The sequence below is a fragment of the Rhododendron vialii genome, chromosome 11a, assembly GCF_030253575.1.
Source record: "Rhododendron vialii isolate Sample 1 chromosome 11a, ASM3025357v1".
Classification (NCBI taxonomy): domain Eukaryota; kingdom Viridiplantae; phylum Streptophyta; class Magnoliopsida; order Ericales; family Ericaceae; genus Rhododendron; species Rhododendron vialii.
Window position 1 is genome coordinate 9,458,330 of NC_080567.1, and position 22,475 is coordinate 9,480,804.

The 22,475-nt window shown below is 41.8% G+C and overlaps 1 protein-coding gene and 1 long non-coding RNA gene across 3 annotated transcripts; one reads left to right on the forward strand and one right to left on the reverse strand.

Moving 5' to 3' along the window:
• Positions 1-1,453: 1,453 nt before the first annotated feature.
• LOC131307615 (uncharacterized) lies at positions 1,454-3,236 on the forward strand. Its single transcript, XR_009194170.1, has 2 exons — positions 1,454-1,876; positions 2,601-3,236. It is a non-coding gene; the product is annotated as an uncharacterized LOC131307615 (long non-coding RNA).
• An 8,227-nt stretch (positions 3,237-11,463) lies between these two features.
• LOC131307602 (uncharacterized) lies at positions 11,464-17,845 on the reverse strand. 2 transcript variants are annotated; one of them, XM_058334223.1, is made up of 8 exons: positions 17,569-17,845; positions 14,897-15,159; positions 14,565-14,815; positions 14,230-14,418; positions 14,019-14,111; positions 13,822-13,926; positions 13,373-13,730; positions 11,464-11,865 (listed from the first exon to the last, which is right to left on the reverse strand). In XM_058334223.1, the coding sequence occupies exons 2-8, from the start codon at positions 15,147-15,149 to the stop codon at positions 11,810-11,812; spliced, it is 1,305 nt and encodes a 434-aa protein (XP_058190206.1). In that variant the 5' UTR covers positions 15,150-15,159; positions 17,569-17,845; the 3' UTR covers positions 11,464-11,809. The 2 variants fall into 2 exon arrangements, with proteins under 2 accessions (XP_058190206.1, XP_058190205.1); XM_058334222.1 differs by having other exon boundaries at positions 17,561-17,845.
• Between the last annotated feature and the right edge of the window lie 4,630 nt (positions 17,846-22,475).

Here is a 22,475-nt window from a genome sequence, read left to right on the forward strand (position 1 = left end):
GGTGAAACTTTTTGTTTGTGAAAAGTGAAGGTGTATCTGGGGACTGAGATGCTGCTCTAGCTTAGTAAATTCAGAGCATATTTCAGTGATTATGATGCTGGTTGTTGCTTAATTGATTTCTTTCTTTAAAAAAAAGAAAGAAAGAAAGAAACCGACTGGTGCATATTCTTGGATAACATTGGAGTAGGTGTTCATTGCTAAAGATATGTTCATGTAATCATACTCTACTCGAAGCGGGTACAAGTATACATGTGTGTTTAGTAGAGCTTTGGATTGAATTTAAGTTTGGTTAATTAATTTTGTGCAATCTCTCGAAATGTTTTGACTTTGATGCTATGTTACGTGGATTAAGCATTGAGAACAAAATCCAAATTGGTTGGTAATTCTTCTATGTTCAGTTCACTTATTTGGTTTAGTCAACCAATTTCATGGTTTTGATATGATTTGGTTGTGTGTATTTGAGTGGGTGATCAGAGTGCGCAGCGGAAGCGTGGAATTAAATTACATTTTTTTTTTTTTTTAGTTGTCAAATTTCGGGGACGAAATTTCCAAGGAGGGGATATTGTAATACCCCGTATACTAAATTTATTGATTTATGCATGTAAGTATTAGGTGGCTGTAAGTGAAGGTGTGTGGCGTGGAGTGTGCACAGGTGGTCAACTTGTGTGCATATATATCTAATAAGAGAGTTTTAATAAAGATAGGTGAACAAGTGTTGGACATGTGTCCACTTTGAGTTCATTACGTTTTGTATAAAGGAAGGAAAGGCAATTGGAAAGCTTAGGAAGGAGGCAGTTTGGTGGTCTATGTTGGGCGCACGGTTTCAATATGTTAGTAAAGGGAACTAAAAGAAAAGAAACTGAAACTATAGCAGAGGCTTCCGGAGATGAACTTAGGTGCGATATTCAAGGCGATTTGAGGGTGAGTATGAGATACATATTTCTCGTACAATATTAATGTTGGGTTCTTGTTGGTTGTGTTATGTGCGGTGACCGTATGTCGTGGAACTGTTTGGTATGTGGCGGGGTGACTAGGCTAATAAGCTATGCCAAAAGACATGTTGGCCAATGGGCTGTGGTGAGGCTAGTGAGGTGGTATGTCATCCGTCATATACCGAGGAGGACCGGATATGTGGTTCCATTTATGTGGAACGTGTTATATTCGTGGTTGGTGTTATACGTGGTGATTGACGTTGTGCAGTTTATTTGATGTTGATATTGTACACGTTGTTATGTCTCACACACTCCTGGGGTCCTTTTGGACTCCAGCTTGCAGGTTGGTTAGGGGGTCAGGTGCTGGTGGTGCGGGCTCGTCCGAGTTGCTGCGAGAGTGGATGTTGTTTATTTATTTTAGAGATAGTTATAAATTGTAAAAAAAAAATTTGGGAATAAAAGTCAGTTTGTGGTCTTTTAAATATCGTGGTACTTGTGAATCCGGGTTGTTACAATTATTGTAGAGACCCATAATTATTTTCTCAAATTTTAAATGTTTAATATGTATTTGGATTATCAAAATATGGATAATGCAGAAGATATGAGTTAGGTCAATGTGAGATGACTTGTAAGTTGTGGGAGTTGATGATGTAGTTATATACTTGAAGGGTGTGTGTGTGAATTGGCCTATATAAGGATCAAAATATCAGGGAAGATTATTTTCTTCCCCTGTACGTCTCTCTTTCTCCCGTCCTCTCCTCTCTCTCGGCTCTCACCTCTTTCACCTTCTCTCTTCGATTTCATCGACCACGAGTGAGACTTTTGAAAGATCCCAAGTACTAAAGTTGTTCTTTGCGACGAGAGCTTCCTATCCATCCAAGAAAATTCATGATTGGAGTACTTCGAAGTTTCCTCCTTGTTCGGGCTTGCTTCTAATCTTCGAGGTAGGGATCTCTTGCCTTCTTTACATGTTTAAGCGTTGGTTTAATGTACGAGAATCAAGTTTGAATCATCTATTTTGAGTCTTGAATAAATCTAGTGAATGCTGAAAATTTCGTGGGTTCTGGTAATCTGTCTTTTGGGAGCCCTTCTGCTAGGAATCAATTTTTGGTGTCTTCATATCAGTTAAAGTACGTTTCAATACGAAGATTTCGGTACCAAGATCATGCAAAACCGATAATCACACAATTAGTTATGGATTTTTGAATACTGGCTGTTTGCTGGATGCGCGAATCTGTGCGTGGCTGTCTTCTTTTAACTTTCTGGGCATGACGAACATTTTGGGTGGCTTTGGGTCTTTTACAGGAGCTGCTTATTTAAGTTAAGAAGGGATTGGCATTGGAATCAAGTAATTTGGTTAAGTATACAATTTTTGGTGAATTTCTAAAGCAGGGTTGGTTGACTGGTGCGAAAATGGTTGCGAAACTGTTTTTCCTTTGATTGTTGGGTTAATCTCCTCTCGTTTTTGAACCTGGAATTTTTACTGAGCGTAGGGCTTGTAGTTGTGCAACTTTTGGCGTTGGTTTCAATATTTTTGGGTTTAAGATGAAAGGGAGTATGATTTATTTGGATTGAATTGAACTTAAACACTTTTAGGGTATTGTATTGAGCATAAATAGAATCATTGAGTATTGTCTAAACATGTTTCCATTTGATTGAATGTTCTAGGAAGTTCGAGTCGTCACGTGGATCGAGGTGAGTGATTAATACCCAAAACACATGGTTTGTTACAAGCTTTATGCTTCAATGATGTTTTATAATTTGATATGAACTCCATGGAATATCAATGGAAGGTGGACATGTTTTATATCTATTAATGGCATCCTCCCACGTCCCAGCTTGCTAGGGGACACGTGCTAAAAGGCTAGCAAGACATGGCTATCAAATCGGATAACGAAAGACGTCTTAACTTATCCACTACCGGGGACGCCTGGTAGACATGAAATGAATAGAGGATGTGCATTACTATGCTATGTTGCTATGAAATGTGATTCGATTTTAAATGGTTTTATCATTGTCCATGGAAAGCATGTGAATTGCATATTAATCATTCATACGAGCTTTGGCTTATGTATTTTCTTTTCCACCTTTCAGGAAGCGACGCGTAGTGTGGCAGAGTGTTTACTTTTGAGATGTGTTGTATATTTGGAAAAGGAAGTTATGCTTCATGGTCACTTAGCTTTGTGTATGATTTGTTTAGTTTGTAAATTTGTAGGTAAGCACAGCTCTGAGAGGTTTATCCTTTTGGTTTGTTAACCTATGTAAGACTTTGGTTTGTTATCAATAAAAGTTAACTTTTGCTTCCGCTGTTATGTTTAGCCCCTTTTGATTATCGTTTGCTCAGATGATATTTGATTTGTGATTTGGCCTTAGTGAGAAATCACTGGCATTTGTCATGATTAAGACCTCAAGGGGCAGGTCAGGGTCGTGACAATTTGTCCGAGGAGCGACTTATAAACCGATTCAGAGCAGCAGCCATCCCGGTTAGACGCTGAACATCGCGCTTGTTGTGGGGAGCCGAGAGCTGATCAATTGCTTGAATTTGGGAAGGGTCGGCCTCAATACCGCGCCGGGAGACGAGATGGCCGAGAAATTTTCCGGAGCTGACGCCGAATACGCATTTCTCGGCATTGAGGCGGAGTTTGTGGCGCTTGAGTATCTCAAAGACTTCGGCAAGGTGAGTTAGATGATCACCGGCGCGAAGACTTTTAACCACCATGTCGTCAATGTATGCCAGCATAGTGTCTCCCAGTAATTGCTCGAACATCTTGGTTATCATTCGCTGGAAGGTTGCTCCGGCATTTTTCAAACCGAAGGGCATTACGAGGTAACCGAAGATCCCGTGGGGGGTAATGAAGGCGGTGTTCTCGATATCGCCTTCGCTCATGGCGATCTGGTGGTAGCCCCGGTACGCATCCAAAAAGCTGAGTCGCTCGTGACCAGAGGTGGCGTCGACAAGCTGGTCGATTCGGGGAAGAGGAAAGAAGTCCTTCGGGCAGGCATCGTTAAGGTTGGAGTAGTCGACGCAGACACGCCATTTGCCATTCTTCTTCTTGACTACGACGGTGTTAGCCAACCACTTGGGGTACTGGACCTCTCTGATTGCCCCAGCGTTTAGGAGTCGGTTGACTTCTTCAATGACGGCCTCGGAGTGAATGGGAGAGGACCGTCGTGCTTTCTGTACGACCGGTCGCTTGGCTGTGTCGATGTTGAGCTCGTGGCAGATGAAAGAGGGGTCGAGCCCCGGCATCTCGTAGGGAGTCCAGGCGAACACTTCAATGTTTCGGTTGAGAAAAGCTACCGTCTCATTCCGATCAGTGTCACTAAGTGAGGAACTGACAAGGAAGAAGCGGGAGCCGTCCTCGGTGATTGGGATTGTGGCCACATCTTCGACGGTTTTGTCGTCGGGGGATCTGCCGACGTCCTCCAAAACTGGGGCTTCTGGTGCTTCAATGAGATTCACCCGGGGGGTCTGTTTGGTGCTTCGGACAGCGTTGACGTAGCACTGCTTGGCCGCGGTCTGGTCTCCGTACAGGTCTTCCTGGTGCCCGTTAGTGCCGATGAAACGTACCACTTGGTGATAAGTGGAGGCAATCGCTTTAAGCCTATGCAGCCAGGTTCGACCAACAATGGCGTTGTAAGGGCCAGGGACGTCGACCACCACAAAGTCTATTTCAAGCGTTACCGAGCCGGCACGGACAGGAAGAGTGATCATACCGATGGGCCAGACAGGAGCTCCGTTGAAGCCGATAAGGGGAACTTCGGATGGACGGAGGTCGGTTTCGGGAATCTTCAGATCCTTGAAAAGGGAGTAGTACATGACTTCGGCAGAGCTGCCCTGGTCTACAAGGACGCGACGGACGTTGAAATTTCCGATGCGTAGCGTGACCACGAGGGCGTCGTTGTGGGGAAGCTGGACGCGGTCGAGATCCTTCTCGGTAAACGTTATCGTCCATTTGGAGCCGTCGTCGGTTCTGGGGCGCTTCGGTTCGGGGCCAACTAGCATGACCTGCTTGGAGGAGGAGGCTTCATTCAATTCTGCCCGGATGACTCGGGCGGCTTCGGGGTTCAAGGGACCGTGTATGACGTTGATTGTCTGTACCTCTTCCTCGGTATGTGATTCGGTCCTCTGTGTCCGAGCCGTCGTCTTCTCGTGATCGATGAAGTTGCCGAGGTGGCCACCAGCAACAAGCTGTTCCAAGTAGGCCTTGAAGGGCTTGCATGCTGTGGTGAAGTGACCTTGCTCGCTATGGTAGCTGCATCGAACGATGGGATTCTTGATTTTCCCATTTTCGGTTCCGAGCTTTTGATTGGGGAAGGAGAAGAAGGGCTGATCCTTCACTTGATCAATGATCCGGTAGATGGGAATGGTGAAGACGGTCTTTTCTGCATTGAAGTCACTTGGCTTCGGCCCCCTCCTCGGCGACTGCTTGATCGTGTTGACCTGTTTCTTCGGGGTTGAAATAGGTGCGGAGGCCGGTATGGATACCGAAGTGTTCAACGCTTTTGAACTTGTAGGCTTCCCGATGCCTCTCTCTGCCTTGGACTCGATGAGCTGACACCAGTTCTCGATTCGAGTCATAAGGTCCTTCATAGAGTTCGGCTTATGGCGAGCGAGGTCGTCGTAGACTTGCTCGTCCTGGGATGTGAGACCGAGCTTGAATCCTCGGGCAGAGATGACACCGTCGCAACCTTCTATCTCATTGAACAACTCCCAATAACGGCCGGCGTACTGCCGAAGCGTTTCGTCGTTCCTCTTACGGAGGGCTAAGAGGGAGTCGATCTCCTTCTCGTGCTTGTTGCTCGTTACGAACCGTGCCATGAAGGCGTCACAGAGGGAATCGAACGAGGAGATTGACCGAGCCGGGAGTTGATTGAACCAGGTGAGGCCCAGGTTGCCGAGGCTTGCTGGAAACACTTTGCACAGGAAAGCATCGTCCGAGGGTTCATTCCGAAGAAATAGAGACATGACGGTTTTATACTGGACCAGATGAGTGTACGCCTCGGTCTTGCCGTCATATTTTGCGAACTTGGGTTGGGAGAATCCTTTGGGTGGGGTAACCGAGTCGATCTCTCTTGTGAATGGAGAGGTCGAGAGTCGTGCAAGTCGCGCATCGCGATGAGGTCGGATCGAACGGTCGGGGCCGTCTGGACGCTCAGTCGCTGTACGCTTCTTGGGGACGAGTTTGTCCAATCGTTCGTGCTCCTTTCTCTTTGGATCGATACTAACCGTTTTTCTGGGAAAACGCTCCTGGCGATGATGTCGGTAGCTATCCCGAGCGGAAGCCTCGAGGCGCTCGGTGACCGGGCTCCTGCTGTTTGCGCCGCCGGGGTGCGAGACGATGGGACTTCTGGCTCGGGGGCCCTTCAGGCGCTCCCGGTATCCTCTAGTCTGGATCTCGACAAGGCCGTCATCTCCCCTGGATGCCCTTGTGAGGCTAGGGGTAGATTCCCGGCCTGTCCTGCCCACAAGGACGGAGTGGGTGGAGGAGGCAGAGACGCTCCCACCACCGAGCCTGTCAAAGGCCGATGGCCTCCTTCGAAGTTGCGCAGGAGAGCGAGAACGGTCCCTGCGCGATGTTTCTTTTGGGGCTCGTGTGTCCACCGGTCTTGGTGACTCAAGACGATCCTTGACTGAAGGACGGGATCTGTGCTCTAGCAGGTGACCGGCTTCGTGACTGCGTGGGGGGGTGCGACGGTTTGTTCTTCCGCCGCGGCTCCCGGAGGAATGAGATGGGGAGATGAGGAGGTGTTTGATCTCTGCCAACTCGTCTCGGACGTGTCTGTCGCGGTCTACAACCGTCGTGAGATCATCGATTTTGCGCTCGAGATGGCGGATGTAGGAGTGGAGCTCGGAGGATGGGCCTGCGTCTGGAGCTGATGCTCCGGCGCCAACTCCGATGGATATGTGGTTCTTTCCATGGGCCGCCGCTCCTCCAGAAGCCAGGCTGTGGTCCACGAGGGAACCGAGCCCGTGGGCGGTACCACCGTGATGTGCGTCGTCGATCTCCACCATGTTTGATTCTGGATGTTTTAACGGAGCAGATGGGGGGAAGTGAAAGTTGAAAGGATGGCTAGGTCCCCAGCGGAGTCGCCAATTGTAGGGGTTCGATTTAGGAGGAGGGACCTTCGCCTGAACTTGTACTTCACTTCCGCTGCTCCGTTCCTCCGCCGCTGGACCTGCAACAAGTCACTAAGGCTGGAATAGCCTTGTGACCCTCCGACGATCAAGTTAGATGTAAGGAGAGTTGCTTTTAGGTCTAGGGTTAGGGGAAGATGGCATACCTCTCAAAGATGAATATCCCTTTGTATTTATAGACCTAGGTTAACTTGGGCTCCAAGCCAGTGCGTGGAGGTCACGCTTAGGTAACCGCCCTTGGTGACCTCATAGATGATGCCACGGGATAAGACGGTTATGAAGCACATGGGCAGATGATCCTTTTCGCCACGTATCGTTCATGGTCCCCTCCTGCTATGCTGCATTCTGCCAAAAGACCCAAACGGAATGCACACCTCGGTAACTAACCGAAGTGTAAACAGGAGACTTGACGCCGAGCGAGTAAACAGAAAGATATACACAGGCCCATGTCAATATGAGGACTCGGTTGATGGTGGTCCGGTTATATTACCGAGACAATTACCGAAGCCTCCACAGTACACTCAGCCCAAAGTCATAAAGTTTGATGGAAAATAGGGGAGTGCACAAGAACATGTTGTACCCTTCATAGAGTCCCTCGGGGCACACACGGCAAATCACAATCTTTGACTCCGCGAGTTTTCAAAATCCCTTACATTACGCGCCTATACATGGTATGTCAACGTAGAGCCGTACTTGATCGCAACCTAGAAAGAAATGGTGAACAAGTTTTATGCCAAGTTCTTTCAGGTTCGCGAGAAGGAAACCGCACTGACGCTAACAAAGGAAGCTCAGAAACACGGTGAAGACATCATTGATTATGTCAAGCGATTTCAGGACCGCGCGGTCGACTGTACTGAAGCGGTCAAAGAGAGTCAACTGGTGGAGATTTGCATCGACAGAATGCTAGATGATTTTCAGATACTACTCATCAACCTGAAGCTGGGAACCTTCTTGGCTCTGCTAGAATCAAGATACAACCTCAGGCACGTGGTCAAACCAACAAAGAAAGATAGCTGGAAACCTAAGGCCACGGGTAAAGCCTCTGGTGCTACCGTAGAAACTGCGCGAAAGTAGCATGGGGGCAACAACAAGAAGAGGAAAGATAGAGAGTTTGAGCCCGCACCTGATTACCCCTGCACTTTGGAAGAAGTAAAGGCCCTAGTGGCCGCAGGGGTCACAGACGGGGAAATGAAACTCTGCACCATCGATTATGAGCCCTCACGAAAGGATCGTGAAAGCCCAAATTTATGCATTTATCATCACCACATAAGACATCAAACGGCTGATTGTTGAACCTTAAAGAGGATTTTCAGGCGCAAGCAGCTGGCTAATGAGCTATGCATGGGTTAGCACGATGTACACGAAGAGCCCTACCCACCTCATAGGAACTAAGAGGTGAATAGGGCAGAATGCTACCCTTTCATGTACGATGATGAAGAGGAAGACCCAGAGGGCTGGGCCTACATGGTTTCTTGTTATGAAATCACCGAAGATTTTGCCAATTCTTCAAATCCCGCAGTCATGCCTGACCCTAATGCTTCGGTCAAAACACTTTAAAATAGCGCGAAGATCAGATCCCTCTTCGATGGCTTTGTCTTCACGCCAGCCGCGAGACTCGAGATGACCAAAGCTATCATAAAAATTGTGGAGGTTCACCGGGAGGCCTACACGTCCGCAAAAGGGTCTGTTCTGCAAACCATCAGAGATTAATCTAACTCGATCACCTTCACGGACACGGACAGACGAGTACCTTTCCCACACAACAGGCCTCTGTATGTTATTCTAGTGTTTCTTTATGTTGAACAAACATGAGAAGCGAGAGAGAGGATAACCGAGTCATGCGGAAGAGAACATCTTCGACGCTTTTCATTAACAAGAGTTTATTTTATGTTATTCTTGCGTTTCTTTATGTTGAACAAACATGAGAAGCGAGAGAGAGGATAACCGGGTCGCATGGAAGAGAACATCTTCGACACTTTTCATTAACAAGAGTTTATTTTATGTTATTCTTGTGTTTCTTTATGTTGAACAAAAATAAGATGTGAGAGAGAGGATAATCGGGTCATGTTGAAGAGAACATATTCGATGCTTTTTGTTAACAATAGTTTATTTTATGATATTCGCACATTTCTTTATGTTGAACAAACATTTTCATTAACAAGAGTTTATTTTATGTTATTCTTTTGTTTCTTTATGTTGAACGAATGCAAGAAACGATAAGAATATAATGTGAAAACAAAAAAAAGAAAAGAGAAGAGAAGAAGAAGAGAAAAATTTGCATTTCATTTATAACAATACGATGTGCATAGTACAAAGAACAATAAAATGATCATGGGGGCAACAAGCCCTCAAAAATGGAAACAGGAGGGACCGCAATGTCAGGTGTTGCGGTCACTAGCTCCGAGTCTTGACGCTCCACCACAGTTGCCTCCACTTCCAGCTCCACCACACGCTGACGCGCGACCTTCAGCTGATCGCGCAACGCAAGTCACGGAGCTGCTGAAGGGTCGCGGTCCTCTTAATGGATGCTCTGAACTGCTTGGCCCGCCTAACCATCCAAGATATTGCAAGGCCAATCGCTTGCATTTCCAGGGCATATCCACGGAGCTCAGCGTCCATGGTCGGCGTGAACTCGCTGACCTACCTCTAAAGCCACGAGCGAACAAGGTTGTGCAGCATCATGAGTATAAAGCCCCTAGCGTGCGCAAAATGAGGCCTGAAATTGGCAAACGTCTCAGGAAACGCGCCAGCTATTGAATTGAGGAGTGGGAAGAAGACTTCATCAATGTTAATTCCGCCAGGGAACAAGCGAGTTACCTCCCCCACAGGAGAGGCGGCCTTCTCTTCCTCCACCACCTGGTCCTTACGAAGCCCCGTTAGGTTCGATTGGGGCTCCTCTCCACGATTCTCAACAAGGCTTGAGTAAGGATGAGCCTCCTACCTTGACTCCACCTCGGCCTCCTGCTCGCCCATCTCTTCAACAATTTGATCCCAATAATCTCCAAAAGCAGCACTACCTTGCCCCCCCCCCCTCCCCCCCAATATATCGACATAGGGTCCGACCTTCACACCGTTAAATATACTTCTCATGTCAGAACTGGTGATGGATGTGGGGCCACCGTAAAACCCTCAGATGCTACCACATGTTCGCTGGGGAGGCGTGATGCAGGGAAAAATGACGAGGTGGCAGCATGCGCAAGAGAAGGTGGGGAAGTTGGGGCGCGAGAATCAGAAGCGGCTGGTAAGCACGAGCTGGTGGCGATAGCCACCAAATCACGGTCCGCCGGGTGGTCAAAGCCTTGCACTACTGAAGCGTTTGAGCAGCCTGTGGAGTTGACCACTCCCGTGTGAGAGCTTCTCCCCTCAAAAATAAGCAAACCGACAATATCATCTTCCCTGAGCTATTGGGCTAGAGGACGCATGTCGATGTCAAGGTTCCCCATGGACTCACGAGTGTTCGGCGTGAGAAGGTCTTGTAGCACCTCTGAGGTTGCTGCGTGAGAGGGAGACAAGTCTAAGTCAGGAGAATCATCTGGAATAATGTAGCCCGCACTACAAGAAATCAAGTCTTTTGCGAGGAAGCATTTTCGTCGCTAAATGCAATTTTTTGCTCGCAAAAGAGTTTTTGCGAGGAAATTTAATTCGTCGTCCGTTCCTCGCAAATGGGTAGTCTCCGATTCTTTTTTGCGACAAAAATAATTTTCCTCGCCAAAAAGTTATGTTTTGCAAGGAAATTTGGTTCGTTGCTATTGAGTGAACCATTTTGCGAGGAAATTCATTTGACGGTGATGTAAAACAAATTCGTCGCTATAAATACTCCGTTCCTCGCCAAATATACAAGTTCTGGCGGCAAAACATTCCCTCGCAAATTGGTGTACTCAATAGCAACGACCCAAATTTTCTCGCAAAATATACATGTTTAGTGACAAAATATTTTCCTCGCAAAATGGTGTACTCAATATCAACGACCCAAATTTCCTCGCAAAATATCCATGTTTAGTGACAAAACATTTCCTTGCAAAATGGTATACTCAATAGCAACGACTCAAATTTCCTCACAAAATATGCATATTTAGTGACAAAATATTTCCTCGCAAAATATACATGTTTAGCGACAAAACATTCCCTCGCAAAATGGTGTACTCAATAGCAACAATCCAAATTTCCTCGCAAAATATACATGTTTAGCGACAAAACATTTCCTCACAAAATGGTGCACTCAGTGGCAACAAACCAAATTCCCTTGCAAACAATTGACTTTTTGGCTAGGAAATAAGTAGCCCCATAACAGGAAATGCATTTTGCAAGGAAACTCGTCCTCACAAATAACTCTTTTTGCTTCCTGTCATACAATAATCTGCTATATAATTCAAATAGCATAATCCATCAAACTCAAAGTTAATAGCATGAACATTAAAACAATTTCACAAATCTCATAACTTGGTACCTCAATTCCCAAAAGATAATATCATGTATCGAGTATCTTTACAAAAACCACAATGAAGTACTATATTATGTACTGTTAAGTACCAAAAACTAATTGCATCCTTCCAATATCCTTCTTCCATCTAGATGTCCCAAAAAACAAAAGGCAAGAAGCGGCTTTGTCCTCCAAACATCATTGGTTTCCCATCTGACACTTCATTGCATCTTCATCCACCAAAAGATAACATCATTGGTTTCCCATCTAGTACTCCATTGCATCTTCATCGACCAAAAGATATCATTGGTTTCCCATCTAGTAATCCATTGCATCTTCATCCACCAAACGATCACCATCGTTTATTGAGCAATCTGCATAAATGTAACACAACGAAAAGATTTACAAATTCTAGTCTTGGATTACCATTTGATTACAATAAACCATCACTGCTAAACATGCTTAACATAAGACTACTGATACAGCTATCCTTAACACCCCATCCCACATCAACTAGATAGGAAAAGTCCTTGGGGTATAATAAGAAAGTTCATAGCGCTTCCAAGTGGTAACGCACTTTGAAGTCAAGAGAGCCTAGCTGCCCTAGCCCAAAGTGGACAATGCCGTTACAGTTGGTGGATGAAAACTCACTTATATAGCTAATGAACTATTCCTGTCACGCTGATATGAAGCCGGATATCAAATTCCGACCACATTTGAATCTGTTTGACTTCATACTTAACAAGTTATCAACAGGTTCACAACCCACTGCTCTTGCCTCCATCAATAGGTCAGGAATCATCCTAGACAAAGCAACTTCATTTCCTAAAACAGATCTCTCTTCAGCCAGTTTAAGTCTTTATTCATTGCATAACTTTATATCATCGCCTGTAACCACAATCTAACCAATATTTATATCAGGAGTTATTAGGAAAATAATGTACCATCAAACGTTAGCCTTTTTGTTTCCACTATATATGGCTGCAGCTACATTCTATATAGCTTTGAAAAACTTAATCAAACAGGCTCAAGTGGATTGCCTTAACTCATAAGGGTTGTATTCAGCTTTGCATCGTTTTCTATTAGTTGTAAGAAATGATAAATCAGATGGATTATCCATATTGACTTCCTCCTCCAAGCTCCATTTGAGGAAGGCATTCATCAAATCAAACTGTTGATGATATTCAAAATTTGCAGCAAGAGAGATTAGCCACCTAATGGAGTTCATACTCACTACAGATGTAGACTTTTCTGATATCAATGGTACTTTGACAAACCCGTAGGGTTTAGCAAGTAGCATGGCTTTCTACCTTCCGTTGAGCCTTCTACCTTGTCTTCATATTTAATCATCAATTCAACAACTCAAAAAACTCCTCATTGAAAACCCTACAATTAGGAGTTTGTTCTTCTTTTCTTTTCAAAACAGAAATGGCAGCAACCACCAGTTTTCAACCTAGTCCATCTTAGCTTATTACTAAAAGACATTTATAATTTGTTGGAGCACTAGAGAATAGAGGCCCAATCATCAAGTTTCTCTAGATTTATACAAAAAATTTCATGCAGGAAACAAAGCATCTATGAAGTAAAAAAAAAACGTACATCCGCCTAACAGTGGATTACTAGAAAATTCAGAAAAATACATCTCCATATTGCATTTATCCAAAAATTTTGACTTGCATTCACTATGTGGAAACTCCTTGAGTAATACTCGAACTTCCTAAACCAAAAACCATAAGATACAAACCTAAGTCTCAGTCTAGTATGCGATGTTATTAGATGTTCAACTATAGCGCAAATAAAACTATGTCGTCACTATTTTTCTGCCCCCAACTACAAGTCTATAAAAGTAAAAATAAAAAAAAGCGAGGAATAAAAACTCACTAGCATCATTGGAAGGCATGTTGCGATCATTTTGCTGTAACAAGAAATTTAATTGGGATTGCATATTAGCTATGGTTTCTGCTAGTTGATCTGTATTTTTACGAGCTTGTGTTGCTTTAACTAGAGCCTCCTCACACTTCTTCTGCGCTGCTGTAGTTTCTTCTCTAGCCTCTTCAGCATCTCTTATAAGTTGTGCCCGAGAAGTTTGGCCAGATTTTGTTAAGCTAGGCTTGGGACCATGTCCGAAACCACGTATGTATCCTGGTTTAGGTCCAAAAACTGTACATGAGAGCTCCTCATCTGTCAAAGGAATAGATCCATTTGCCATCGCTTGATCTTGAACATCTTTTAATTTTTTCTGCAAATATCACAATAAATTATGCCTTGACAATGAAAACAAATTTTTCTAGAAGATAAAACTAATACATTATGAGATGTTTTTCACTTACATATACAGTTTCTGAACCATCTGTCCAACATTTTCTCTTTTCGTTGTAATGAGTCTTCTTCCAAGTCTCAGGAAGGTCAGGATTCACGCCATTGTTTTTCTCTCTCTGGTGAATTAGGTTCGTGAAAAAAAAAATCATATACTTTTTTTTGTACTCAACAAATATTGAAAACTGTAAGGAAATAATAGAGGACATACCAAATGATTTTTGACCTTGTAGAAAGCCTTTGATCCAGCAACATGGTGATTCCTAGGCTTATATCGACTATCCTTGTACTTGTCACATTTTTCCTGCGTTTTCAATAACCAATTAGGAGTACCACAATATCTATATGTTAGAATTTATAGTAAGAGTTGGGGTCGTGAAGATATTACCAAATCTTAACTATAGCAAATTAGTACTACATACCTGATAGACTTTGTCTTGCCATAAGTTAGACAAATATCCCCAATCTGCCCCCTCTATGTGTGCAGGGCAATCGACAGCTCCTTTGTTGAACTTCTTCTTGAGGCGGGATCGGCTATCACAATATCGCTTACCCATACTTTGCAGTATAGCTTTGTCTACATAAGTTGCTTCAGGAAGATCAAATTTTTCCTATTTGCCCCACAAATTCATCCAGTCAAATGCATATATAGAGACAGCAAATTCGATGTCAAGCAAAACGATTCACATTATCTTTCTTATGTGCGATATTTTTCATCAAACTATCAAAACTACTTCAGAATGCTACTAATACTTACACGAATGTGTGCAATACACATTTCCTTTGCATCTTGGGGCACCACCTTCCAGCTTTTGGCCTGTAGAGGAGCGAATTGCCGAACAATAATACCTAACTCTGTGGTGTACCTAGTCAAGTCATCCTCGTTGTCACTCGTTGGTTGTCCTAGCATTCTAGAAAATCCCAACTTAACCTTCTCTCCACGCCTTCGAATTTTAGCTAGCGCTAAACCTTTAGTTCTCCCACGTACTTGCTTAGTTATAGGTGTACCTTTTAAAAAAAGGAAATATAGATTTGTATGAAACTGCATTGTATAAATTGTAAGTGAAAAATGCATTCTTTAACAAGTACCAAGTGTCAAGGATTCATTTGGTTGCTCAGACTCAGATATGTGTAGAGCGGCAGATGAGTTTTGCTCTGGATCATTATTTGGCATAGATTGCACAACAGGTGTAATCGCTGATCTTGTAGTCGCACCATTATTTGGCGAAAATTGCACAGCAGGAGTAAGCACTGATCTTGTAGTCACACCATGAGCAGTGATTCCATGACCTGTCATTCCACGACCTCCTCGTCCTCCTCGTCCTCCACCTCTAGTAGACATCTTTGCGTATCTATAAGACTGACAAAAATAAGAATAGACCAACCATCAAATACATCCAAGATGCGCAAAATTAGTAATATCTAATTGTTGTCTAATACAATCCCGAGCAAAGAAAAGGCTGAACTTGAAAGCATCCAACTGAAAAAATTATGATAACTTATTCTCATGAATGTGAAGTAAATAGAGTTTAGTGATTGTATGAGACCTAGTTTTAGTTTTAGTAAGCCAATTGGTTCATTAGTTGAAGTCTTTGCAGGAAGCATATTGAAACAATAAATACGATTTCGACTCTTTCATGAAAAGCAAACAAGTAGTGAGATAGTGTACACAGCTGAATTTCACTCTGTATAGTCTCATAAAAGAACTCATTATGCCTAATGTCTATCCATGATATCCTAATTCGTCATACCAATAAATATTTAGCGGCACATTTTAGTTCAAAATATCCCTATATTCCTTTTCATGGCATGCTCATTCTCTTCTACAGCGGAACTCATACCAAATCAAAGACTTCTTAGCACCGTCCCTGACAGACACCAACCTATTTGAGCCTTTGAGGTATTAGTTCAGGAATTCTGAATTGCACACCTCCCTCAATTAAAGTTTAGGGGCACACATACTACATCTCAATCAGCATCTTCATTAAGTGGGCTAAATTCCTAACTTTCTTCCCAAACAATTCAATCATGCCAATTGAGCTACAAAACACTAAACGACAGTCACCTTATTCCAATTGTCACGCAAGTAAATTCTCCTTACAATAAAGTTTCTACTCAAATAGCTGGACCTTTTTTGGAAGCCATAATTGGAACTTGGAAGACATTCCCTATATGCCTAAAAATCCTAGGGGCCACTAGCCCTTTTTCCCATCATAGTTGTCGCACTTTCTTTTTATTCAATTCACAATGGGCATTAGGAAGTGTCCCACAACAAAAACTTATCAAAACAATATACCTTCAGATAAATATTGGCAACGAAGTTTCTTCAAGACATTCAAAGTGAAGGCCCTAGGAAATGATTCAAGTAAAGGCCCTAGGAAATGATTCCTCATGATCAAAGAGATTTTTCACTTTCCTAATCAGCTTTGTCAAGGTTGTGAACAATCTCCTATTTGAAGGAAATAAAAATTCTTTACTTTTCTAAGCAGCTCCTGCATGTGCTTAATTTCATGATCAGCAAAAAAATTAATAAATAAATTCCATGCATGTTTGGTCTCTCCGAACGGATTTCTCTAATATTGTTTCAAGATTCTTGATTTCCACACAGTAGATTCAGCTTTTCATTATTGTGAGAGTTGGGATTTTAGGTGTTTTAGTGTAAAGCCTAACCTAATCCCAGCCCCCACTCAACGGGATTTTAGGTGTTTTACTCCTTTAGAATCTAATATAATTTTACATATAAAAACATTAACATCAAATCCAACACTCAACGGGTAAAAAAAAAAAGTAAAGGATGCAACTTAATAATTTTTTTATAAGAAATGCAGGTCAATAAAGCCTCTACAAACTCTTTCTATCTTTTATTTTTATCCCCCTTCAAATGGGACATACTGAAATGTCCTTTGTACGCATTGAAACCACAGAAAGATATCAATCATTAACAAAGAGTACATGTCAAATCCTTGGTGAACAGATAATTTCACTCTGAGCATCATCAGCTGTTCAATGCTACAATCCAGATCCAAGACTCACAGAGTCGCAGTATTGTCTTCAATGCTAAAATTTGAAACCAAACCACAAAAAACACACAAAAACAAATAGCAAAATAGGCCCACCCATCTGTCACTGTTGGGATACTTGGCTCACCCCAGGCTTTATCCAAGCGCATGTGAGACATTGCATGGCAATCAGTCAGTGGTACATAATAGTTGCAAGCACCCTGTTACCAAAATTCTTCTTTCAAAAGTCCCATTAACAACCCAACCAAAGCACTTCACCTCAATTACAATAGAATTATTCCAGCCCCAGGACAGCATTCCATTTTTCTAAACCAATGACAAAGGGAATCTGTGCAATAGACTGACAACCCTTCTTCAGAATTTTCATAAATAGCCTCATAGCCATTTTCAGTTTCTTTTTCTTGCAATACCCATTAATAAGAGTAGTGTAAATAATTTTATCCATAAAGAAACCTTGGGATTCCATTTCTATACTCAGCAACTCCGCCTCCTCCACCAGCCCTCTCTTACAATAACTTAGAACCAATGACTTCCATAAATGACCAGTACACGGCACCCCTCTATCACGCATTACGTCAAACACTTGTAGGGCTTCATCTAAATATCCCAAGATGCACAACCATGTAAAAATATGTATATAAGATTATGGAACCTTTGCCCCAAATAATCACAACAAATCAACTAGGATTTAGGATCTTTGGAGAAAGATATGGCAAAAGAGATGGAAACTTACCACCGTACCTAAAATCTCAGACTAGAGCGATTAGAAAGTAACCCAGTTGTGCTGCTTGAGGCTCCGATCGAAAAATAAGTCAGTGTTGGTTATGAGAAGTCATCGTTCTCTGCAACTTCATAAGAGAAGAGAAGAGAGAGAGAGAGAGAGAGAGAGAGAGAGAGAGAGAGGCGAGTAGGAGTAGTATTCGATCCCCCTTTTATACCCAAACGGTGCCGCCCTTCTGTCCTTTTTTTTCCCTCCCGCGCGCCTTTCTTTTTTCCCAATCCCGCCATTCATTAATTGGAAATTTTAGGACAAATGACACGAAAATTATTCCTCGCTGAATGATTTTCTTTTGTGAATATTGATTTCTTGTACAACAGTGCTACATATATAACAATTCAAACACAACATCAAACACAACCTCTCACATAAATTTTTTAACGATCGATCCCGTTAATTTCACTGTGTTTGTTGATGAAATCAGTCATATAAATTTTTGGCTCAATCGAGTTCAGTAAACCGCTTCATCGATCGAGATACAAATTCATTAATAAAACGATACGTTTCATTAGATCAAACATCTAACGATAGGTGATTAACTTCATGCTGGTACAAAAATAATTTAATTCATATTATTTAAAAATGATAGACGACTCAGATGGCAAAAAAAGACCTCATTGTGGGCTCGAGTGATGCATCATAAAGACTTTAATGCCCCCAGACGCATTAATGTCTTCTGATCATGTGATTATCAATATCCGATGATCTCAAATTTTAGTAGAAATGATGTTATCAGTAAAAGGTGAAATCCTAACAGTTTAGATCGACCATTATAAAAAATATACTTGACAATGATCTTTATAATCTATACGTTCAACTTATTTGATAGTAAACTAAATATTGTGCAGTAGTTGAATGTATAGTAGCCACGCGACCATGACACAATCATGACGATCGAGATCGTTGATATCGTTGGGCTTATTGATTATAGCAATCATGTAAATTTTTTACTCAATTAAGTTTAGAAAGCCCCTTCATCGGGATGCAATTTATAGTAAACAAAGTCTTGTTCAATTGTTGATGTACAATAACCACACGGTCGCGACATAATCATGACGATCGAGATCGTTGATTTTGTTATGCATGTTGATTAAGCCATTCATGTAAATTTTTGGCTCGATTAGGTATTAAAAGTCCCTTCGTCGGGATGTGAATTTATTGAAAAATTATTTTTCTCATCTAGTCAAGTGTCTAACGAATACATGATTAACTGTAATGAATGATTTAATTAATCCATATTTCACAAAACCTTGAAATATTATTTAAAATATAATATTATTATGATATTTTTTTTTTTTGCAAAACTAAGATATAATGACATTTATTTTTAAAAAGAGCAACAATAGTATAAAACTACCAAGGGTCACGCTAAAATAATACTCACGTTTTTTTTTTTTTTTTGACAACCATCACATTTCCTTGCAAAATGTTTTTATTGTTAGTATAAAACAAAGTTACCACAATTAGGCTTTTAGCGACTAAAATTTGCAGTAATATCAAACAAAGTTATCACAATTAGGCAGTGATGGTTAGGAAAACTGTGTTCAAGTGATGGATGGCATTGCTTTGTTTTTTCTTGTTTTTTTTTTGTCTAAAACCAGACCCATATTTTTTGATAAGCAACAAAATTTTATTAGAAACTAGCAAAGAGTACATCGAGGTGACCAAAACTCAAGCTACATGAAGAACCTAGCTTGAAGCAAAAGAGAAGGCCAAAAGAAAAGAAAAAATACCCAATGAAACTTTGGATGAAGCCACAAAAGGAAGAGTGGCATCACCCTAACATCAAACCGAATAGTCACGATCTCACAGGATACCAACAATCATGTGAATCTTTAATCCATGACCAGCAATATCCATGGCCCAACAACAAAAACAGAAACATGGTATTCTTGAGATCAAAATCAGCTTCATACTCAGAGTAAACATCACCAGCAACAAGAAAACAAATGGAGCAGTGTAACCATATCCCTCATCAGCATTGAAATTCAGCCGCAGGTACGGCACATTATAACAGCAACCAAAACTCATCCAGCCGCATGACCCCCACTTGATATACTCTTTCACTGCTTATGCATCAATTAGTATTCCAATCCATTGGACACAAAACTGCAGTAACAATCCTATTAAAATGGAAAATCTCTTCAAGGCCTCATTCCAAAAATTAGATGTGGTCATCCAGTAGTAGAAAGATACCCTCATGAACTAGGCAGCAAAACACAACATTTTCATCAAGGGTAATTATAACCAAACATCAATACCCAGCCATTCAAAGCTAGTTGCATAACCAATTTGTCTCTTAGCCCTCCCCATAGTCGGGAGTTGAAAAGAGAAACTCTTAGCCCTCCCACAGACCCATGTTTGGCGCCCAAGCACCACCATTCTGTGAGAAAAAAACCCTCTTCAATCAATGAATAATAGCTAATTTCAATTGGTACAGTCTATGAAGTACCGACATTCCAAAACAGTGTCGTGTCCAAATTTTTTTATTATTTTTGATAGGGGACACGCGGGAGACATGGTTGGGGACACGCCCACTACGCCATTTTTTTCCATTAGCGGCATTAAAAAACTGCCGGTAATAGTCTCAAAACCGCCGGTAAAAGTACATTACCGCCGGTAAAAATAAATTACCGCCGGTAAAAGTTTCGTCGGCAAAACAATTGTCGGGAATACAAAAACGGCGGTAAATTACCGCCGGTAATGGTTTCGGACTATTAACGGCGGTTTTTGTACCGCCGGTAATAGTTTCGGAAAAAAAATTGACATTGCCGAGATTCGAACCCGCGACCCGTTGATTAATACCCGAGCACTTACCCACTGAGCTACATAAAATTATGTGTTTTATTAGAAAAATAATAATATTTATATTATAATGTATTATTACCGGCAGTTTTTGCTTACCGCCGTTAATAGTTACTTTTACCGGCGGTTTTACATTACCGCCGGTAATAGTTACTTTTACCGGCGGTTTTACTAATGCCGTTAATAAACGGCGTTTATAATTACCTTTTGCGGCGGTTTGTTATTACCGCCGGTAATAAGACTCTTTTCCGACGGTTTTATTACCGCCGGAAAAAAAACCGCCGGCAAAGGCAATTTTTGGCGTAGTGGAGGACACTTTATGAATTTCAATTCGATAATTAGCATATACAATGGTTCATTAAAAAAATTATAAATTCATTTTTTTATTAATTTATACATGTAGCGTGTTCCCGCCGTGTCTGTATCCCCATTTTTTTAAAAATTGCCGTATTCCATGTCCGTGTCCGTGTCTGTTCAACATAGGGTACACTAATTCATATCCAAAACAAGTGATCGATACTCTAATTCCAATTGATACACAAAACCAAGTACTAATGACATTCCACTTCATATAACAAAAAGGAGGTCAATACATGACATTAACCAATAGCTACTTATCCCATTTCACTTGATATGACAAATCTAGTTCAATGTACCTCTAAACCAGCACCTACTAACTGGACAAAACATGCACTGTCTAACTATAGTGCAAATTCAAACACCAAGGCAAATAGCAGCTTTGTCCTCCAAAACATTTTTTAACTCCAATCTCCTACTCCAATATTGTATCTCCATGCACCAAATGATCACCATCGATTGTTGAGCAATCTGCATATACAGAACACAATAAAGAGCTTTACAAATTATAGTCATAATTTAAAAATGAATTTATCATACTACTAAACATGAGTATCCCAACTAGTTAGCAAGTAGATTGTGACCGGACGGAGCCCACAAGAAATCAAGCAACAATAGTCCTTAACCGGATGACACTAACTATAATGAGTTGCTAAGGTCGTTTTGTGTGCCGAAGTCCGGTCGGCGGCCATTCTAACCGGATGACATCTTGTTGAAATTGTTGCATCTTATACATGGACACCAAATGAGAGTTTCACTAGGTGGCATATGATCAATCGCAAATTTGATAAATTCTTTGACTCCTTCAATATACAAAGGGTGCCTTCTATTACGAATTTCCATCCAACTCCTATCCATCTTAAGCCCTTATGAACTGAAAGAAAACTACAATATCAATAAGAAAACCTCCAAAAAGATAGCCAACCACAGCCTAAAAATAAGACAATCAATTAAAAATTCATGCAGTTTCCTATTTTAATCATTAACCAAGTTCCATGCTATTCTATCAATTCAACAACTAAAGACAATAGCAATAAAACTAAAGAACTCGAATGCAAGGATATACGTGGAAACTACTTAGGGTAAACTCACATAAGCATAAAACCACGGCCTAATCTACCAAAATGCTATAAATCAAAAGGTTTACAAAGAGAATACAAATTAGGAATTACCCACAAGCCTCTTGTGACACCTAACTCCGCTCTTTGATATAGCTCTTCGAGCCCCTTCTTGATTCCATAGCCACCAAGAGTTCACCACCTCGATCTCCGGGTCAAGCCGACTCTGGAATCATCCGGCCATGTAGAGTCATAGGCAACAATGTATGGATTTAAAAAAGAGATGAAGTTTTTGTGAAAAACAAATCAACCTAGAGAGAATACATTGAATATTAGAGTATTTCTCTAGGATGACAAAGGATGATCAAATACTCAATTTAGATCATCTCAAATGCATAAGCACACAAGGGATATGAGTGAAATTGATTTTCTCTCTCTAAAGTGGGCTAATACAAGAGAGGGTGCCCTAAAAGAGTGAAAAATATGCTTATATATGTGCTGGTACAAATCTAGAGCTAGCCAAAGAGAAAGCAACACGCCGGGGTGCTAGCGCGCTGCTGGGGCGCTCTTAGCACGCGAGCTAGCGCTAGCGCGCTGCTAAGGCGCTCCGCGAGCGCCATTCAAACTCAGGCATTAAAATTAAATAAAAA